At 37.5% G+C, this 20443-nt stretch overlaps 2 protein-coding genes across 2 annotated transcripts; one reads left to right on the forward strand and one right to left on the reverse strand.

Annotated features, from left to right (window-relative positions):
- Positions 1-1847: 1847 nt before the first annotated feature.
- On the forward strand, positions 1848-8289 carry LOC111329141 (putative N-acetylated-alpha-linked acidic dipeptidase). The gene is made up of 5 exons (XM_022933753.2): positions 1848-2281; positions 4329-4539; positions 5429-5611; positions 6206-6503; positions 6739-8289. The coding sequence occupies exons 1-5, from the start codon at positions 1932-1934 to the stop codon at positions 8034-8036; spliced, it is 2340 nt and encodes a 779-aa protein (XP_022789488.2). The 5' UTR covers positions 1848-1931; the 3' UTR covers positions 8037-8289.
- Positions 8290-9128: 839 nt separating this feature from the next.
- On the reverse strand, positions 9129-19385 carry LOC111329143 (tetraspanin-33). The gene is made up of 8 exons (XM_022933755.2): positions 19211-19385; positions 15997-16182; positions 15225-15299; positions 14118-14213; positions 12767-12889; positions 11803-11844; positions 10109-10225; positions 9129-9535 (listed from the first exon to the last, which is right to left on the reverse strand). Exons 1-8 carry the CDS (start codon positions 19280-19282, stop codon positions 9404-9406), a joined length of 843 nt encoding a protein of 280 aa, XP_022789490.1. The 5' UTR covers positions 19283-19385; the 3' UTR covers positions 9129-9403.
- Between the last annotated feature and the right edge of the window lie 1058 nt (positions 19386-20443).

Below are 20443 nucleotides of genomic sequence, written 5' to 3' on the forward strand. Positions count from 1 at the left end.
TAAAATGCGCGACAACAGTGCACGCACACGACGCGTAACCTGTCCCTTTAGTGCTCAAACTGGGCCGATCATAACAAATCACGTTGGAGTATTTTGTTATCGTTTTGATTATAACTTTTACTTAACAAAAAGGCGCGGTCAAATATACTGTAGAAATTCCACTAGTCTGTGTAAGGTTTGGACTGAAAAGTTCCCTTCCCTTCCCACAGTGTTAGCGCCGCGGAGTTTCACACTGAATAATTTAGAATCATATTGGTTCTTACCACACCGGCCGTATTTATCGCTTTGATTTAGCTGATAACCACTGGATGTGCTTATAGCAGGCAATCGGACAATTTCAATCAGACAATTCGGTAGCAAATGACATATTAGCCGGATATGCTGAAAGCCAATTAGTCTTACAATCTAGTCTATTCTACACAATCAAACGACTGTCAAGTATTCGATTGGGAAGTTTTTTTTTTTCCTTTATCGTGTGCCATATATTAGCTAACCTAGCTTTTAATCCTAACTGATCAGATTATCGTTACACGTTCAGCTAAACTCAATTTCTTTAAGCGTCTCATTATAAATTTTGCTCCGCTAACTTCTATACAATAACATTTCAAATCATTCATATTACTTTCATTGGAATATTCCGCAGTAATGAATTATTTCCAGCGAAATTTTTCTTCGCAGAGAGAGTCATTAAAAAATGATACGCTTATTTATTGCTGCCTGATTTGCGGGTGAGAATTCCCTATGCACCTCCAAAACTTTTACAGTTACATCTCTTGGAGGTCCACTTATCCTGCGCAAATACTCCCGACCACCAATCATAATCGCGGCTACGTACCTGTTTTTACTTAAAACAAATCACAGTAAATCTGCAAAAGGTATCCAGGGGCTCTATTCAGCTATCACTCCTGGATTAGGAGCACATCAAACTATGAGTTTCCTTCGGCATGAGGCCAAACAAACGAAAACCGGGGTGGATCTCTATCGCGTGACCGTTCTTATCCACGAGCACAGAGGGATCTGCGCTGTTCTAGTGAAGTCAAATTGTGAGTCAAAAAACCCCCTTAGGTTATTTTGTTGCATCGTTCTAGTTAAGGTTGAATAGCAATCTAGATAGTCAAGGCTCGCTTTTACTCCCACAACTTTTTCGGAATTCAACTATTCCGTCAGGAATGGATATGTCTTTTATCGACTAATTAATAAGCTTACTTACGACGGAAACAAAAAGCAAGGCCCAGTTCACTCTGGTTCGGGAGTGAGCTTTACCGTCAAGAATAGGTAATATCTTTTACTGCCCAATTAAGCTTACTTTGATCTGCTCGTCTACCGACGGAAGACGCAGTGGGATATTCACAAGCTTCCTTTCTATTCTTGCAATATCACCACATAACCCCCTTAAATAGCACGGCGTAAAGACCAGTTTGACATTTTCATGTTAAAGGTGTTCTATGCCAAACACTATTTTTTTTTTCTCTCACGCATGATCATGTCAGGGCTAAAGAATTTTGGCGTCTGACAGAAAGGAAGTCAGATTTATAAATTAAATTTAACCTTTGCCAACGTGACGCACATTGCTCCAATTAGCCTCCACTGTTTAAGATTAATGAGACAAAACATCTAAAATCAAAACAAAAGAAAACAAACCTATTTTGGAATTTTGACATCTTAGAATATTTATCGATAAGCAAGATTCTTTTGCGAAATAGACACTGACAATATTTCGTTTCGTGTGTCTTTTATTGTTAATCGTTTTACGTAAGAAACGTCAAAGGAACTTAAATTAACATACAAACCTCTGCTTATTTCGCGTGCTTCCTATAAAAAGTTACATAACCCAGACTATTTAACATGTTAATTGGATGAGAAACAAAAACACTAAGAGTTGTCTGTATCAACAGATGTTTCTGATGTGATGCAGTTCAATTGGATCTTGCATGCACACAGCTAACTACAGAAAGATCTCATTTACATTCAATAGCATGGAGGATGAAGTCAACCGCGAAAGTAAGGAGAAGTTTACTGAAGGCAGTGGCTTTCTCGGAGGCATCAGGCCACTTCAGCTTCAACGAAGAAAGGCTCAAATTGTAGTGGGCTTTGTCCTCGTTGCTGTGGTGTTCTTCCTAATTGGTATCTTAATTGGATACTTAGTCACGAAGACATCGAATAGTGAAAGCTGTTCTCGTCAAGGTGCAGACAATGACGATAAGAGGACGGGTGATTTCCAAAAGTTCCATGATTTGTTTAAACAAACGATTAGGACCGAAAAGTTGGAATCTCTGATGAGGTATGACAAACTGGTGATAATAGATCTCGCAAATGGTTTAAGCGAGTCTTCCCATAACGCCAAACGAGTGCAATGTTCCGATCTTGTGCACCTCAAACATTTAATATTCGTGAATTTTTTCGTCATTTGCAACTCGTGTTAATCTTTTGCATCGACAACAATCATAACTACTTCTTGATACAATTTTGCCTCGTGTAGCGTTTATCATCTGAACAACTAACATTTTGTGATTTCCCTTCAGCACCCACTGGGGTGCACTTGTTCATTTTATCTGAACTGAAAACACGTTTTGGATAACGAGTCAAAATCTATCATCCCTTACTATCTTAACAGTCAATTGTATCTCGAAAAAAAATTTAAATCGGATTGTAACTGAAGTTTATCATCCAGGGGTGCCAAAATAATTTATAAATGTCTTCAAGTCCCACTTCAGTTTTTTTCCAATAGAATACGTGTTTCATTTGCATTAAGGCGAAAAACTAATTTCTTTTAAGCTGACAGCTGCAGCCGGCTAAAGACGTCACCAAGTTGATATTGTCTCATTTTGTTTAGTCTAGCATTCTTTCAAGTATGCGAGTAACGCGACAGACGGTACAAACTAAGGGGAAGAAAGCAGTTCGCGTGACGTAAAATCATTCGAATTGAATATTTGATAAGGGTAAACGAAACTTTGGTTTGAAAGCAGCAAAGTGAAGGCCTTAAACTTTTTAAGAGTATGTTTAAGAGAGCACTAGGAAGTCGTGCCACATTCCTTCTCAACTATTTCAATGAAACTTTACCAGTTTTAAGGTTCTACCCTAAAGTTCAAAAAAGAAACAAGCTGATTTACGTCTTGGTTATTTCCTGAGGGAAACAGGTATATTGGGTTTTCACTAAGGATGTAGCTTCCATATAGGCAAAATGTATGAATCTCCCACTACGACCGTATTTAACTTTTCACTACGAAAGTTTGCACACATATCAGTATATCACTGATGAAAGCTAGAAAAAGGTGTCAGTCATTTTGATTGACAGCTTTTTAATTAACTTGGACAAGTAAGTAAATGCAATTTTAGACTTTGAAACATTTGATAATTTTGAGGTCAAATATCAGTTTTCCAGAAAGCTATAACACTAATTTAAAATAATTTCTCATCCATCATTTTGTCTCTGAAAAATATTGAAAATACTTTTAAGCACTGCTTTTTTTCGGCCTCAGAGGTCATTTGAAAACTGCACTTGTGACAAGCTTCTTTCAACTCCATCTATCATACAATTTTGGGTCATTAGCGGTGATTAAAGCAAATAAACCTACATTTTCTAGCTATTCTTACTCAAACTTTCGAGTCTAAAAATGCAAGCCGTCCGTTTTCGCCAAATCTGTATCACGGTCTTCCCAGGCGCTCGGGGAAACTGAGTGCAAGAATCATGAGCCTTCCCAAGCTATTTAGTGGAAAACTAATAAATTAAAAACCAAGGAAGTGGTCCAGCTACCCCTAAGAATAACCTAAACAGAATCCAGTTTGAGTTTTTAAGTTTTAGGGAGAACTCTTTCAACTGGTAAAGTTTCAGTGAGATCGGAGAGATGACATGCAGCTCGACTGCTCAGCGGTTGTCATGGACACACTCATTCATTTTTAAGTTTTAGGGAGAACCCTTTCAACTGGTAAAGTTTCAGTGAAATCGGAGAGATGACATGCAGCTCGACTGCGCAGCGGTTGTCATGGACACACTCATTCTGCCCCATTTAGCCTCTTTTGTTGTTTGCGGAAAGATTAAAATTGATATGACGATTTTTTCAAGTTTCACTTACTATGAAAAGTTACCAAGCAAAATTCCCATAAGGAACGATGATGCAGTTACACAAGCCATGTAGATGCAAATACACATATGTCACAGCAAGGGAGATTAAAAGTGTGCAAAAAGCCGCAGTTATCTTATAGAAATAGATGCAATAATCATGATAAACAGTTCAACTGAAAGCGATCAGTTACGATGACTGTGATGATGAATAATGAACAAATTTTGCGGTTTAATCAGAGTTTTCCGGCTTAACTCATTATTACAGGGAATTTTCAACACAGCCACACATCGCAGGATCTTCGAGACAGCATGAGCTTGCAAATACACTTGCCACAAATTGGAAATCATTTGGTTTCGACAAAGTAGAGAAACCCGAATACAATGTTCTCCTGTCTTTTCCACAACCAAACAAACCGAACAAGGTCGCTATAATAGAAAACGGTAAAACGATCTATGAAATAGCAGGAAAAATTAAGGTAAGTTAAGTTCGTTCTTTTTTCTTCTAAAATTTCCAATTCAATTTCTGCACTTTCTTGACATGATAAAAGAATAGTTTGGTTTTTTCCAACTTTATGCAAGTGTCCCCCCCTTTTTTTAGCTCTTTTGGATGGTTTCCATTTGGTGAATATTAGGAATTGTCAAAGTTTAAGCAGATAAGGCAACTAAAATTTTGGCCTAAACACTAGGGACACATTTTTATTACCGGAAGTATTTAGCAACTCCGTCCACTATCCACCATCAGTTATCCTTTTCCCTCCCCAATCCTTCCCTCCCCCGCTCCCCGCTCCCCCCGCCCCCCCCTTCCCATCGTGCGGTTATGGTGGCTCTTTTCTCTTATGATCCACAATTAAGTATCTTGTTTTTTGTGCACTTCCGATTAAACCTTTACACCGTAACACCTGTATGAATTTTCTCCACACTGTTCTCTATACATTTCCTAAGGTGCTGATACGGAGAATTTGCATAACAATTAAGAGCTACTTAAGTTGGTGATCATTTCCTCCATTCCCGTGACTTTAATGTGTGATTTAAGGGTGACATTGTGAGCAGTTGTTAGATATTAGTTACCTTTTGGGGCAAAGGGTTAATTCATTCAATCTTTCATTCATTCATTCATTCATTCATTCATTCATTCATTCATTCATTCATTCATTCATTCATTCATTTATCCATTCATGAAGAATAAAGTTCTTAGTGCATGGTGACACATCTTTTATCTGGGCATTTTGGCCGAGCAATATTTGTCTGCTAGTATCTGTGCTAGATTACTGCGACACAATGGATCTTCACGTCGTTATGCTTAATTTAGAGAGGTAATTAAAAATTCCTTACGTCAGTAAAACATGTTGCCTTGATGCTTTCTAGATATCCCCTGATCCAACCAGCTCTGAGACATTCGATCATTATCCTTACCTAGCATATGCGCACAGTGGTACTGTTGAAGGTGATCTGGTCTATGTCAACTATGGGGGAGATACAGATTATGAAAAATTATCTGAAATGAATATTACTGCGCGAGGGAAAATTGTCATCATGCGATCCAGAAGTGTAAGTATCACAGAAAATCCTTTGATCTAACTTTGCCCATACTCGTTTCAGTATGTTTGTACATGACAATTGCATCATGTTTTGCAAAAATTTTTTCTACTTTGGGAAAAACACTCTCGAAAAGGATCACTTGACGAATCTCTCTCTGATCATATAAATTGCGATGAATGGAGTTCAGGACTTTCAAGGAAGATATCTCCGTAGTTTGCAACTTTCGAAGGCTAATAAATTTCTAAGGAAACTTCTTTGACAATTTGATACGAACTGTGAAGCTTATTAAAAAAGATTCATTTTCTAAAGAAACTGTTGCTCACCTACAAGAAAGTGAAGCTATTGTTTACCAAGGTGAAGTTGGTAAATAATCCACATCACTAAGAGATTTGAAAAGCGGATTAATGCCAACTCCTCGTTATGGAAAATTCCTATAAATAGCTCTAAACATGTCAGGTTTTCAAATTCCAATTAGCGGCTCTTTCGCTCTTAACAAATTCACTTTAACGTTAATTGTTTTGCTTTTTTTTTTCTGGAGAACTTCTTTTGTAACGAGAGTAATCTGATATCAAGGTGAGTAACGTAAATGTTTTCATTCTTCAGGTTTCCAATGCTGAAAAACATGGAGCAATAGGAGCGCTGGTATTCCCAGACCCAAGCTTCTCTGCCCAGCAAGGATACGCTCAAGATCAAGTGTACCCTAATGGTTGGTGGTTACCGTCAGGGGGGGTGCAGGAGGGCACGATTTTATTTGGGCCGTACAATGGAGACCCCCAGACTCCATTCCTTCCGTCTATCAAGGGTATACATCGCAAACCTGTCAACGAGAGTGAACTCCCAAAAATTCCAGCCCAGACAATATCTTATGGCGATGCCTTGGAGCTACTGCGCAGATTAGGAGGTAACGTCGTTTTCTTTGGTCGAAGTCTTCGGAACCTTTTCAGAATCAGGGCACTAACTAGAGAGGAGTGTCATGTGCTGGGATGAGCAAACGTTACTTTAAAAATGCGTTACATCGTATGATTAAGAATAAAACACGATCGTCACCTCATAAGTTGGAGTAGAAGTATCTCAGAGTAAAGTTATATTGATTTACACTCTGCTCTCTTTAACTAAACGTATTCACAATTTTGCAGGATCAGAAGCTCCCGAGTCATGGCAAGGTGGTTTAAACATCACATACCGCACTGGGCCAGGGTTTCACAACAGCAATAATGCAAAAATCAGGTTAGAGGTTAACAACAAACCGGAAAACAAGTCAATTTACAACGTGATAGGTACAATTTTCGGGACGGAGGAGCCTGACCGATACGTCATCGTCGGTAACCATCGGGATTCGTGGTCCTTTGGCGCCGTTGATGCGTTAAGCGGAACCACGGTAACGAATGAAATAGCTCGTGTACTTGGAACACTTTTGAAAAAGGGGTGGAGACCGCGACGAACCATCAAGATCTGTAGTTGGGGTGGAGAGGAGTTCAACTTGATCGGATCACAGGAGTGGGTCGAGGAAAATGCTAACATCCTTGCTGAACGTGCTGTAGCGTATATCAATTTAGATATTGCCGTCTGCGGAGACTACGTTTTAAGAGCAAGAGCGACACCTTTGTTTAAGCAGATAATTCACAAGTGGGCCAAAGAGGTCAAGGATCCCAATAATACCAAAGGTGCAAACACGATTTACGACATTTGGTTGAAAAAGACTCCTTCCGATACCAATGGCAAAGAACCAATGATTTTTAACCTTTTTTCTGCAAGTGACTACGTACCCTTTTACCAGTACATAGGTGTGCCGTGTGGAGATTTTGGCTATTGGTTCGGTTACCCTAACAGGACATCTCTCTATCCTGTATATCACACACAACAAGACACATTCTACTGGATGAAAAAGTTCGTTGATCATAAATTTCAAATTCATAGAGCCATGACACAGTTTGGTGGAGGAATGACACTGGATTTCGCAGACCAACCTTTGCTACCATTTGACGTTCAAAATTACGCGTTCGCATTAAACTTTTCATTCCATGTTGTCACTTCGTCCCCAGACCTCTCGGCCAATGGAATTACTCTTGCTGCACTTCGAGACGCTGTGTCCGGGTTCATGGACGCTTGTCGGAAATTCGAGGGTAGAAAATCTGACCCTGCCTTGCTTCAAAAGCCCTACGAGTTGCGAGTGATGAATGATCAAATGGTGAAACTGGAGAAGGCCTTCATTTACCCTTACGGCCTGCCTGGTAAAGCACAGGACCGACATGTTGCTTTTAACTTCGGTTTTCACAATATCAGCCCATCAAAGGCGACATTTCCCGGTATCACAGAGGCTCTGTATATGGCTAAAAAAACAGGAGACTGGGATCTAGTTAAGCAACAAGTGTCAATAGCAACCTACTGTGTTCAAAGCGCCACAAAAGTGCTGGAACCTTTAGCAGGTCGATAAACGTGTCAAAAATTCTGAAACATATTTTCGTTTCCTGATTAGTTTTGCTCCGCTATCATTATTCATTTTCTTAAGTATCCTCGGTTGCGCTAGTGTCAATATAAGTACACCAAAGGGAATTTCACATACAAATTGTGCTTATTACAAACTGATTGTCTTCTCCTATCCAGGACCTCATGTCCACTCTTTTGTTTTCAATAGTCTCTTTCAGACATTTTGAACGTCGTCAATTCACACTGACATGTTAAGAGCATTGCTCATTGTATTGTCTTGAATGACTGTCAAAAAATCTAACTATATCAAAGAAGGACAGTTATCTAAAAAGAAGGCGATCTGCAAACAATTTTAATAGTTTTTACACCAGGTTTAAAAGTACATTAAGGAATTGTTGCAGTAATCGCTCTACTTCTTATTAAATTGGATATATCAACAAAGTTGAAATGGTAAATTGACCACCGTAACGATTACAAAAGCTGACGTTTCGAGCGTTAGCCCTTCGTCGGAGCGAATAGAGGAATTGTGGGTTGTGTCTGCTTTTAAAGGCAGAAAATGGAGCTACGTTATTGGTGGGAACATGGCAACGAGAAAAACATGAATACTTGTTATTAAAGGATTACATGAAAATATGGACACCTCTGGGCACTACATTGGGTAAATGTTACAAAAGTTAAGTATGATTTGAATGCGAGCCTAATCGCATTTTTTTTTAAACATTATCTACGTTGTAGAATCAATTTAAAAGGGATTTGAAGTGTAAAGCTTACTCTTAAAAGGTTACACAGCTCTACAGTTGTTACAAAGTGTCTGACAGGGGAGGCAAAACTATTAGGTCGACAATGACTATTGTAAGCGGACATACGTCACTTGAAAGGAGGTACACGTAAATATACCCCATCGTCGACAGACATCTTGTACTGTACATGACATGACATGCAAAACCGCCCAAAACCTTTCGCATGAAAATGAAAGAATTGAGAGAATTTCATAGAAATGATTTTGTAAGGTTTTTGCACCTCCTACCACCCCCTTGGGGGTGGTGGGAAGTGGCGAATTTCCTGGGGGTGGAAAGGAGACAAACACGCCGAGTCCACGTCAAGCTCACTCTACATTCTATGCACCAGGTTAATGCTGAATAAACCAAGCAACCACTGACAACAGAGAAATAGTTTGGCAATTTTCACATAAAAAAGCTGAGCGGTTGTAGGTACCGTGATTGACTAAGAATTTCGCTAGTCCATGCACTTATAAAAAGTACAAGCACTTGTAAAGACAACATTGATACGAAATCTGTTTTCTTCATCTAATTGCAGCAGCGTGTACATCAACCTAAAAATTGCATTTTAAACCATTATTAACTTAGGGATAGGCTAGTAGAAGGGTCCACTTCTTCCATACACATCTTGACTGGGTCTGTACTTGTACCTTGGAGGGTTTTTCCAAGCTTCAATCTGCTCCTGAATCTGTCCGATGAATAAATGGGTCATGACAATTCCAGCAACCTGTCACACAAGGGAAGAAAAATATAATCTGCTAAGAGCATTGTGTAGATTTGTCTAAAATCCAAGCTTATCGGTAATCTATGCACAAAACATAACAAAAATACACATTAAACACCTCCAGGATAATTTTAACCACTCACCTCCACTTGCCCCCCACCTATTAAATTTCCAACTAGACAAAACTTTTAAAAATTTCAAAACTTTGATATCCCTGATTTTTTTCAGAAAAGTAGTCTGAATGCTAAAATGTGTGTCAGTTCTTTTCTCTCTCCTATCGATTTTGCAGAAGTGAGTCAAATTCAACATCAGTTATTCTCACAATTTTCAAAACTTATCTCACAAAGAGAGGGTGAGAATATGACAAGACCAACAAGTTTGGTCGCGTTACAGTGTACACAAAAAATTATCTTTATTAATAAAAAAGGATAAATACAGAGGATGATGGGAGGGTTATCAATCACAGATCCTTGGAGATAAAGGTTTATCACTTGTATTCATAAGTAAACTCTGTGTGACTAAGTGTTCTTCAATCTTGAGATAAGCACCAAATTGAAACAGACTTGAGATTTTTACCTCAGGGAAGGCAAAAGCCACAGCAACTGCAGCCACAATTACAAGATGATTCCTGAACCATTCCCACACTGCATCCAAGCAGCCAGTTATGTAGATTTTATTCTTTAGAGCCAAGCGCTAAACACAATAGAGGTTAATGTAGACACCATGAGTACATTCAACTTGAGAATTCCTGAACTAAAACAATGTCTAGAGATGGAATTTTATTTTTTTGGCAGTTAACATTTCACTACAATAAATTATTAATCATAATAGAGTACACACTATGTAAATTGATGCTTAAATTGTTCTCTTCTTTTCAGTATGGCCCACCTCCAGTACATGAGCTTTTTACACAATTCCTTGCTAAGGGCTTACTGTATTTACCCGTGTATAATGCGCGCCCTCGTGTAATGCGCACACTTGTTTTTAACCTAATTTATCGGGGAAAAAAGTTTTCACAGCAAAAAAGACAAGCTAAATATTCGTAAAATTATTTATTAAGACAACAAGAATTAGAAATTTACTATATCGTTGACATCAATATCTTTTGTAACTTAGTTATTTGAGACATTATTGAAATCAAACTTTAGGACTTCAAGCGAGGCCTAGCTTATTTGACGATTCCATGGCCCAGTATATATTATGAGTGAGCAACAATATTTCCGAAAAGTATTGAAGATTTTGTGTCATATCGCCGTATTTTAAGAACAAGTCAAGTAAACAACAATATAACCACGATGAATCCCACTGCGTGTGCTTTATACACGTAAGAAATTCGCGCGTTTTTCGCTCATAACAGCAAATCAAGAACTGCTTTAAATAAAGCTTTTGTCCCGAAATATTTCTCGCTCACTTTCTTCTCATTGAAAAATTCCACTTAACATGGAATCTCTTCACACGCGGCCAAATTTGTATAGTCACTCTGAAATCTGATCCACGTGCCTGTTCGCACACTTGCAAAAATATTTAGCGATCTTTATCTTTCCTCTTGATTTTAGAGTAAAAACTTTATATGCACCTATAATTTTTCATTGAAAATAAGTCATTTAATCAAAGCTTTAAATGTGTTACTTTTTTTGTTGTGTCTTTAACGTAAGCAAATTAGGACGTACGCGACAAAACAATGGAATCCGTGTAGAATACGCACTGCAATTTTAATGGTTATTATTGTAGGAAAAAAGTGCGCATTATACATGGGTAAATACGGTACATGTACCTGATACATGTATATGTAGTATAGCATGTCGAGAGTCTCTTTATCTCTGGGCTATGATCTCTATACCTGGTATGCACAGTCCCATCATTACAAAATCCAACCCCAAAAATGGTCAATTTCATGTACACGTATTTGGGATTAACAAGAAGTAGGTCAGCCTATAAACTATAAACTAATGGGCTGACCTGCTGGAGCTTAACTGTTCAACATACTGCTATGTTGCCCTACACAGAATGTCATTCCATCACATGGTGACCCTGGCTAACAGTTTGCCATAGGGAGGGCAGTGTTTTAATTCAAAAAGTGTTTCCTCTGAGGGCAAAACAGTAGTCTGAAGTCTGATGTACTGTACTAAGTAATAACAATTCTAACTACTTACTCACAATCAAACCTAATGAAAGTAATTTTTTGCATCTTTATGGAACCCAGGATAACCTTATAAATTCAGTAACCTGAGGGAAATATTTGGTAAATTGCAGTAAAAGACGATACTTACATGCTGTTTCCTAACCTGCCAGCCACATTGGATGTTAGGTTTCTGAGAATTGAACAAAACAGAAATGAATTATTGTTTCACATACAGCAATGTAGTTCCTCCCACACTTTACTGATAAATATATCTCTTAGAAAGGATAATGAGTTCTATGCACATGTACCATTCAAATATTGCTTGTAGGTAACTACCATTCAAAGCTTAGTTGGTAATCCTCGACGACTTCAAGGATCAAGACCGATTTGACTCTTGAGTTTCTAAGCGAGTTTGAAAAATTATTGAGAACTTAAACAAAAGTTCTGAGTGACTTTGTAAGGAATTAAAGGATTTACTTGCCATTTAGTTTTAACATAACTAGAAACATTACCGCAAACATTCTTTCATTTTGTGCTCAAGGCACGTGTTAGTAATCGTGGCAATTTAAGTTCTTACGGCTATAAACTCTTTCCTAATCATGAATGGATTTCGGAAATCAATAGTAATAGCCCATTCGTTCGTAAACAATTGTAAACCGCCAGGCGTTCCATGCATCTTCTAGTGATGGGCCTGGGTTCTATTTTTGTTTTAACATTTTGGGACTTCCAGTGTCCAGTTTTCCTTGTCCGATTTAATGGCTGGTTACTAAGCTTCGGACAAACTCAACAACGAAAACTATGAAAAAAGTGCGTTGAACGAAGACATACCTGTCCACGAATACAATGGCAGCAAAAGGTCAAACATGTCATAAAGGACTAAATTCTCGGTAAAACGTTCACGTGTATTTTATACGTTGGAAAAACCTAAGGAACAACTTTATTAAGTTTTAGAAATTTCCGCATAATCTGGCGTCTTTTCCACATAATCGTCACTTTCTTCCGCATAATATTGTCGAAAATTTCCGCATAACTTTCCGTTTTTTCCGCACCCTATCAGATGGCCTGTCTTTACAAAAAGGCATAGCTTTCTTTAATGTCTCATATGGCCTTACCTGGTCTTCTTGACGTATGCAGCAAGTGTGAGGAACACTGCACTCTTCAGGAGAAGGCCCACCACATACGAAGTAGCGATTGGTGTCCCAGTCATTAAGACCTGTGCTTCCACAACACTTGAACTGTCAAATCAAAATGCGACAATTATACTGCAAGACAAATTTAGTTTTAGACATACCCCATGCATGTATTCTTAAAGAACAATGATAATAATGTGAAGGTGTTGTCTGATCGTCCGGGTGAGTGTAGTCCTGAGAAGGACTGTTGTCGGTGGTAGTGACTGACGTTTCGACAACCTGTGCGGAAGTCATCATCAGAGTCAAGTGAATGATTGTTGTCAGTAGAATGTTCTTATTCCATTTCGTGTGAAATGAAATACTTACCAACCACAACATTGACAGGGACTCTGCCCAATGCCTCACCTACAGCACTGACTATTTTCAACGACTAACTCTGGAAAGCTCAGGTTTACTAACTTAGAACAGACTCCCCTAAACAGATGTCAACAACTACCCGCTCCATACAAACGACTCATTCACGACATAAACATTACAAACGACCGAAAAAGAACGACCTAACTTTACCGACAGATCGAAACAGACCAATCACGACCGACTTACGTCACTTGAGTCTTACAGCCAATAACATCACGGCAAAACCAACCGATCATTTCACACGAACTGGAATAAGAACATTCTACTGACGACAATCATTCACTTGACTCTGATGATGACTTCCGCACAGGTTGTCGAAACGTCAGTCACTACCACCGACAACAGCCCTTCTCACGACTACACTCACCCAAACGATCAGACTACACCTTCACATGTTACCCCCGGGTTCAAACCCTTTACTGCAATGATAATAATGCTGATAAAGATAGCAGTACACATCTCTGTAGAGAATATAGTCAATTGCCATTTATAATTATACTACTAAAATGAAATAAAAAGTTAAATGTTAAAGTTATATTCACTTTGAAACTAAGAAACCATTATACTACAATCTGGCATGAATTAAGAATAAAAGTAAAATACAACTGTAGAAGCCAAACTCTACACCTTGATACAACACATCCCCCTCAAAATAACATTGGATCAAAGACTAGCTATTGATCACAAAGAATATGAACAGCAGAATGAACTGATCAAAGCTAGAGAAAATTAATTTCTTTGGTTACCACTGAGAGGAAGAAAGACTCCCAAGTACTAGTCATCATACATGTGCATGAATGAATGCTCGGCCATAAAAAAATTTGTCAATGTACAGTGCAGTTTGATATTGCACCCACAAAGACATTTTCTCTCTAATGTTTACAGAGTTATATAAAGATGTGTAGAATATACTTACACCCTCTTGGACAGCATCAATTGCATTTTGAAGGTCAGGATCATCTCTGTACTTCTCAATTGCTTTCTTAAACTGATTGTCCACAGATTTCTGAACCTGTTGTTTCAGGTATCAATATTAACATTACAGTTTGTATTCAGTGTGCGCATCCAGGGCTCGACACTAACTTTTCAACTTACTAGCCAAGTGGCTATTGACAACTTACATGTTACAACAATTTCAGTTTGTTTACTAGCCAAACTGGCTCATGGAAACTGAAAACCAACAACCAAAACTGAATTTCTACTAGTCTGTGGCTAGTTGGCTACCATTAGTGTCAAGCCCTAGCATTGGCAATGTACCACAGGTGAACTAAATTTTCACTGTTATCTAAGGAAATCCTTCTACTTGCTGAATTTTAAAGAATTCCAAGCGATTTTGGGGGGTAATAAGTCCGAGATACAAAATGTACCACAGCAGGTTAAGTTTACTGGTTACTGGATAAAAAAATGAAGACTGAATGATGTAAATACATGTACATGTAGATCGTACAAGTTGAAAAGGGATAATTTCCCTCATTCTTCATAAGCAAAAATGTACAAAGACTGCACTTACATTAGTAAATATATGTATTAAAAATTGCATGAAATGCAATGTGCATGCCATGGTCAGCTCTCAAATTGGTCAACATGGCATGCATAAAAGGGATACAGATTGTAAGACAGGAGTACTGCATTACACTCTGCTGGAAAGAATGCTTACAAAGATAACTACAAATGAGGATTTTTATTTTCAATAACATGTGATTCCAAGAAAAACATACATGCCTTTTCAAACCTCTGGAAAGTGTTTCAAGTCATGTGCATAAGGGGATAAAAATGTAGCCTTTGTACATTAACTGATCTTTATCGAGAATTATATTGAGCAAAAAAGCAGCATGAACTGAGCCTGAATATCATAATATACTGTATGATCAGTAGTGAGCTTTTTGAAAAACTTTTAAATGGCACTTACATACCACTCATGCATTTACATGTACGAAAACTTAACAACCATTACTTGCACTTAAAACTCATGCAATACTCTAACATAGAAGAAAATCCCTAAAACATTATTAAAGTTAATTACCTCAGGCCAAAATGCAAAAGCAAGCAGTCCTGCTATCACTTCCAAAATGACAATGATTATCATGACTATCATGTACTAAAAAAGAGCAGAAAAGAAATCAAAGTTAACAGTCAGATATGGTGCAATAAGTACGGGTAAATTTTCACGTAAGAGGGAATGCTAGCACCTCTATAATAAGTGTTGCAATGAAAAAGTATGTAATCAACAACATGTACATGCCAGAAAAATAAATATGTACATAAAAACCTTTGCCATTTTAAACTGCATGCAAATGCACCATGTACGGTATCTTTCTGCACAAGCACACTATTACACTGTGCATGCATGCTTATGTTTTAACAATGTTACAAAAATAACAGAGTGTAGGGTTGGGATGGCATTATAAAAAGCAACAGATGTAGTGTACAGTGCAACCAAGATACAGATACATGTAGCACATATGTAGTAAATAAATTTGTAACAATCATATGTCTAAAAATGCATGCTTCAAGTAGTATACATTACTATAAAAATTTTACTGCCATCATAATCACAGAGAAATATAAAGAATGTAGCCAGGGCTCGACACTAACTTTTCAACTTACTAACCAAGTGGCTAGTGACAACTTAGATGGTAAAGCAATTTCTGTTTACTAGCCAAACCGGCTGGTGGAAATTGAAAACCACTAGCCAAAACTGAATTTCTACTAGTCTGTGGCTAGTTGACTACCATTAGTGTTCAGCCCTGGTAGACCGACGTGCGAATCTAAAATGCAACATAAAATGAGCTCACTGTTCTGAGAAAGCATATGTTCTCCCTTAGAGCACCAACTGTACCAAAAAAGGAAATAAAGAAGATGAAAAAACCAACAACAATTATCACAATTGCTGGATCAGTTGAAATGCTGGAGAATTCTTTGTAGTCACTCTTTTGTGTCACTGCCCAGAAGCCAATACCCATCATAACACCACCAATACCCTGCAAATAACAGCAAAGAAATAAAACAATCAACCTTTGCACCTTTGCACATCAGTATGGATTTTCTCTACACTGTTTCTTATACATTACCTTACATGCTGACACGGAGAATTTATAAAATAATCAACAGCTCCTTTGGATGGTGACCTTTCTTTTATTTTGGTGACCTTAACGTGTGATTAAGGATGTAGTGTAAGGAAAAATTAGATGCTGGTCACTCACAGAGGTCAAAGAGTTAAGGCATTAAAAGTGTCAGTACCTGAGAAACTTAACTGAAAAGCAATAACTTTACAATAGTTTGTTTTTAATGAAGCTGTTTTGCTGCCTTGCAGAGGAAGTGAAGTGAAGTACGGTGTACATTAGTATGCATCTTTAGTATAATTTCAGAGCTGAGCATAGAGTTTCCAGGACTCTGATTGGTTGAGCGGTTCCTTGTATGATGCTACATAAACCGCTCCACGTGGTTTACATAAAATGTTAAAATAAAATGTTAATAAATGTTACTAAAATGTTATGATTTTAGAAATTTCTTTGTTGTTCAGCTCTGAAATTATACTAAAACAATTATTCACCTCAGGTTCGGTGAATATCGTTGAATAATCTCCTCGACTTTTTCTCCGGGATTATTCGACAATATTCAACTTGCCTTCGGCACACGATTGTTAAGTATAATATAAAATGTATAAAAATACATATAATATACCTTGGTGTCCTTACGATAATCAAATCAAAATTATCTTGGACAGGACACTTATCCCATCTAAATAAAGGATTTATCCCAGGACATTTATCCCATCTAAATTAGGAAGTCTTTGGGCATTTTATCAGGATTGAGACATATTGTCCCATAAACTGTACTGCTTAACATATATCAATCTGTTATTCAACCTTACTTGTCTTACGGGATTGCAATCTGGGGCCAAGCTGCCCAATCAAATTTGAGAAAAGGTGTTGATTTTGCAAAAATGTGCTCTCCACATATTTTTCAAACCCTTAAGATTTCACACTGTAACTTTTTTTAACTTGTTAAACATTCTTCGTCTTCATGTTATCTATTCTTAACTGTTCTTTAATACATGATTTTGCCTCCAATCTAACACCACCCAACATTTCAGAATTATTTAGTCATTCCTCAGAAAAACACCACTATTAAACAAAGTCTTCAGCAGTTGGCATTCTCGATCTTAAACATTCAAGAACAGAACATACAAAGAAATTCTTTTTCAAGACTAGATGCAAGGATCTGGAATATTATTCCCATCTGTTTGAGTTCTTTAGCTAAATATAAGTATTAAATAAATTAGAGGAGATCCACATAAAAGCAGCCAGGCTTATTCATGACCTACCACGCAACCGAGACAACACCTACATCTTACAAAAAGCCAACTGGCTTCCATTATCATACATGTACAAAAAAGCTATACTAAAACACGTCCACCAAGCTTTTTATCATGCTTGCCCAGCACAAATAACGGAATTGTTTCCTGCGAAAGCGACAATGTCTAACTCCCGAAGATCTAAACAATTGGTACTGGACAGACCCAGAAAAGAAATAGGCAGACTTTCTTTTCGACACGAAGGAACTATGATCTGGAACTCAATTCCCAGTAGCATTAAAGACTATGATAATGTCATTTCGTTCATAAATCGCTTAAAACTATTTTCCAAATTTATTAATAATTTCACCTTTGAAAAGGAGAGCTCTTTGATCACAAACAAATCGGATCACTTATTATTACTGATATTTTTTTAACTTTTACTCTTTCGCACAAAGTATATTAGGTTTTCTTTTAGATGTAAACATTGTAAATTAGTGACCCAGGTCCACATCAGCCAATGGCTGCCAGTTTTTTTAACCTGCGAGACCAAATAAAGTATGTATGTATGTATGTATGTATGTATGTACATAGACAGCTGCTAAATGCAAGAGGATACTTTTGATGACATCCATTCATTATATGATAAATGTAGAAAAATAATTATAATATTCTTAGTGTTGTTTGAACGTTATCATAGTTTTTTCATTGTTTGTGTATATATATGCTCTCCTAGTCACTTCCTCTGTGGAGTCAAACTTGTTATTGAGGAATTCATTTTAATGCTTTTTCCCTTCTGCCTCACTTAGCTTAGCGATTTAGTGGGTAGGTATCGTTAGATATGTTTTTTTTTTTTTTTTAATTGCTACACAAATAAATTTAGTCGTTTTGTTGTTAGTTGTTGTTGGTTTGTTGTTGAATGGAGTAACCCTTTAGTAACAACTTATACACTGCACAAAATACTAAACCTCTCCGCTGATTTGAAAGAGATGTTTAGGTCACCTTTAAAATAGGTTATGACCTCATTGCCGTGTAACATCATGAGAAACCAATATTTAACGGCCCCTTTGTAAATAATTATATTATCCAAAACTTGCTGAAAACTGACTTCATCAATCGATAGTCACATTATCTGCTACATTAACTAACGGTTACGTCAAAAGGCGCTTGTCTCATTCCAAAATAGATCCTATCGAAAAGCAAACTATAATGTATTCGACTTGTAGTTTAAAAAACCAAATAAAACCGCAGCGCTCCCTATCAATCTAGCCATCATTGCATGCACTAAGATCGTTTGAGAGAAAGTTAAACCTACTGTCAAATCAAAAACCTTGCGTTAAAAGAAACCTTATTAGAGGAAAAACATGTACAGTAGTATTCGACAGGAGCACATACGGTTCCGTTATCAAGGTTCATCATGTCTTATAGGATGTAACTTTCGCGCTCTGATCTGAAGTTCAAGTGCGGTATGGCAGACAATTACACGTACGAATCCAGCCTACATAGTCATCTATTTGACGTTCAAGAATAAGGCAAGCCCAACTAGAGGTCTTTTAACACTCAAATTAACTATCTCACGACAAATCAGTCCCAGGACTAGAAATAACCACCGAGAAACTGTCATCGTGAGGTCAATAAAGGAAATCGCGCATGTAAAATAGATACTCTGTCGCTACAAAAATACGATGTGCTGCAAAATCTCAACTACGTACCCAGTAAAGTAGGTTGAACGCAAACAGAGTGTACTTCAGACATCTACTGACTTTTCCTTCTTCTTCCGCCATATTTGCAAAAGAGACAACAGTATGTGATGGAATACTTTCGGCTAAATTTTCCTCTTACAAAGCGGCCGGGGTGGTGCTGCGTTTGTACAGAGACGCCGATATTTGCATATATTTGCATATATGCATACCCAAATTCTAGTTCACACTCCAGCGGTTGTGACGTCATACGGACTGGAATAAATCAAAAATATGCTGCCGCATCCTTCATATTTGAGAGAACCCTCTTCGATATTCCTCCAAATGAATATGATTAAAAAATGTGGTTACTGCAATAATTAGATGATAACAAAAAACTACCAACAATAAAAATAATAATAGTAATAATAATAATAATAATAATAATAATAATAATAATTGTGATAACAATAGCAGTAGTAAATACTTTTGTTCTTGGGCCATCGTAATTTGATCAAAAATAAGACACAAACAGTAGTGATAAACATATTGAACTTGCACATTTTGATTATGACTTGACGTTTCGTATGTACTCAACATGCATTTTCAAAAGTAAGCTATGTATATATATTACTAAGGTGAGGGGACTGGAACCAATATTAAGCAAAAACTTAATAATTAACAATTGGTTCATGCTTTAGCGTGCACTATCGAGTTATGGAGCACGCGGGAAGTTTCGAGAGCACGAAAGAAGCGTAAGAGTTGCCACGTGCTCCATAACTCGATAGTGCACAGCTGAAAGCATCAACCAATTGTTTTAGAACATAGCCGGTGGAATTGTGCATCAAATGCGACGCGAAAAACGGACAACAATATCAGTTGAAGCGAATCGTGACGGCGCTGATGCCGAGTCTCCTTTTCCTTTGTTTTTCTCTTTTTCTGCCTCATTTAAGAACTCTAGCCCATGGGAAAAGGTCGAAACATTGTCTTCGTTTTCGGACTAGCAGGCCGAGTTTCTGTTTGTATCCATTATTGAGATAGAATAAATATATGAAGATCATATATTTTGAACTGCGGTATTTGATACGTATGATGGACGATCCTCGCAGTAGATAGCGCTATTTGAGCAATAGCGAAATTCAGACCTGAAAAAAATCAGGCCTGTACGGGACTCGAACCACTGACCTCTGCGATACTAGAGATAATATTCTCCAACTGAGATATATTTATTCTATCTCATTTATCACTTTCACGGGTTCATTACGA

Source organism: Stylophora pistillata, chromosome 1 (assembly GCF_964205215.1).
Source record: "Stylophora pistillata chromosome 1, jaStyPist1.2, whole genome shotgun sequence".
Classification (NCBI taxonomy): Eukaryota; Metazoa; Cnidaria; class Anthozoa; order Scleractinia; family Pocilloporidae; genus Stylophora; species Stylophora pistillata.

What these genes read in the sequence shown, in the direction of transcription:
- LOC111329141 (XM_022933753.2), top strand. Translation starts at nt 1,932, where the DNA reads ATGCACACAGCTAACTACAGAAAGATCTCATTTACATTCAATAGCATG. An exon ending in AAATAGCAGGAAAAATTAAG is followed by an intron (nt 4,540 to 5,428) that starts GTAAGTTAAGTT and finishes GATGCTTTCTAG; the next exon opens with ATATCCCCTGATCCAACCAG. An exon ending in TCATCATGCGATCCAGAAGT is followed by an intron (nt 5,612 to 6,205) that starts GTAAGTATCACA and finishes TTCATTCTTCAG; the next exon opens with GTTTCCAATGCTGAAAAACA.
- LOC111329143 (XM_022933755.2), bottom strand. Translation starts at nt 19,282, where the DNA reads ATGGCGGAAGAAGAAGGAAAAGTCAGTAGATGTCTGAAGTACACTCTG. An exon ending in ACATATGCTTTCTCAGAACA is followed by an intron (nt 15,300 to 15,996) that starts GTGAGCTCATTT and finishes GCTCTTTTTTAG; the next exon opens with TACATGATAGTCATGATAAT. An exon ending in TTGATGCTGTCCAAGAGGGT is followed by an intron (nt 12,890 to 14,117) that starts GTAAGTATATTC and finishes TTGATTTGACAG; the next exon opens with TTCAAGTGTTGTGGAAGCAC.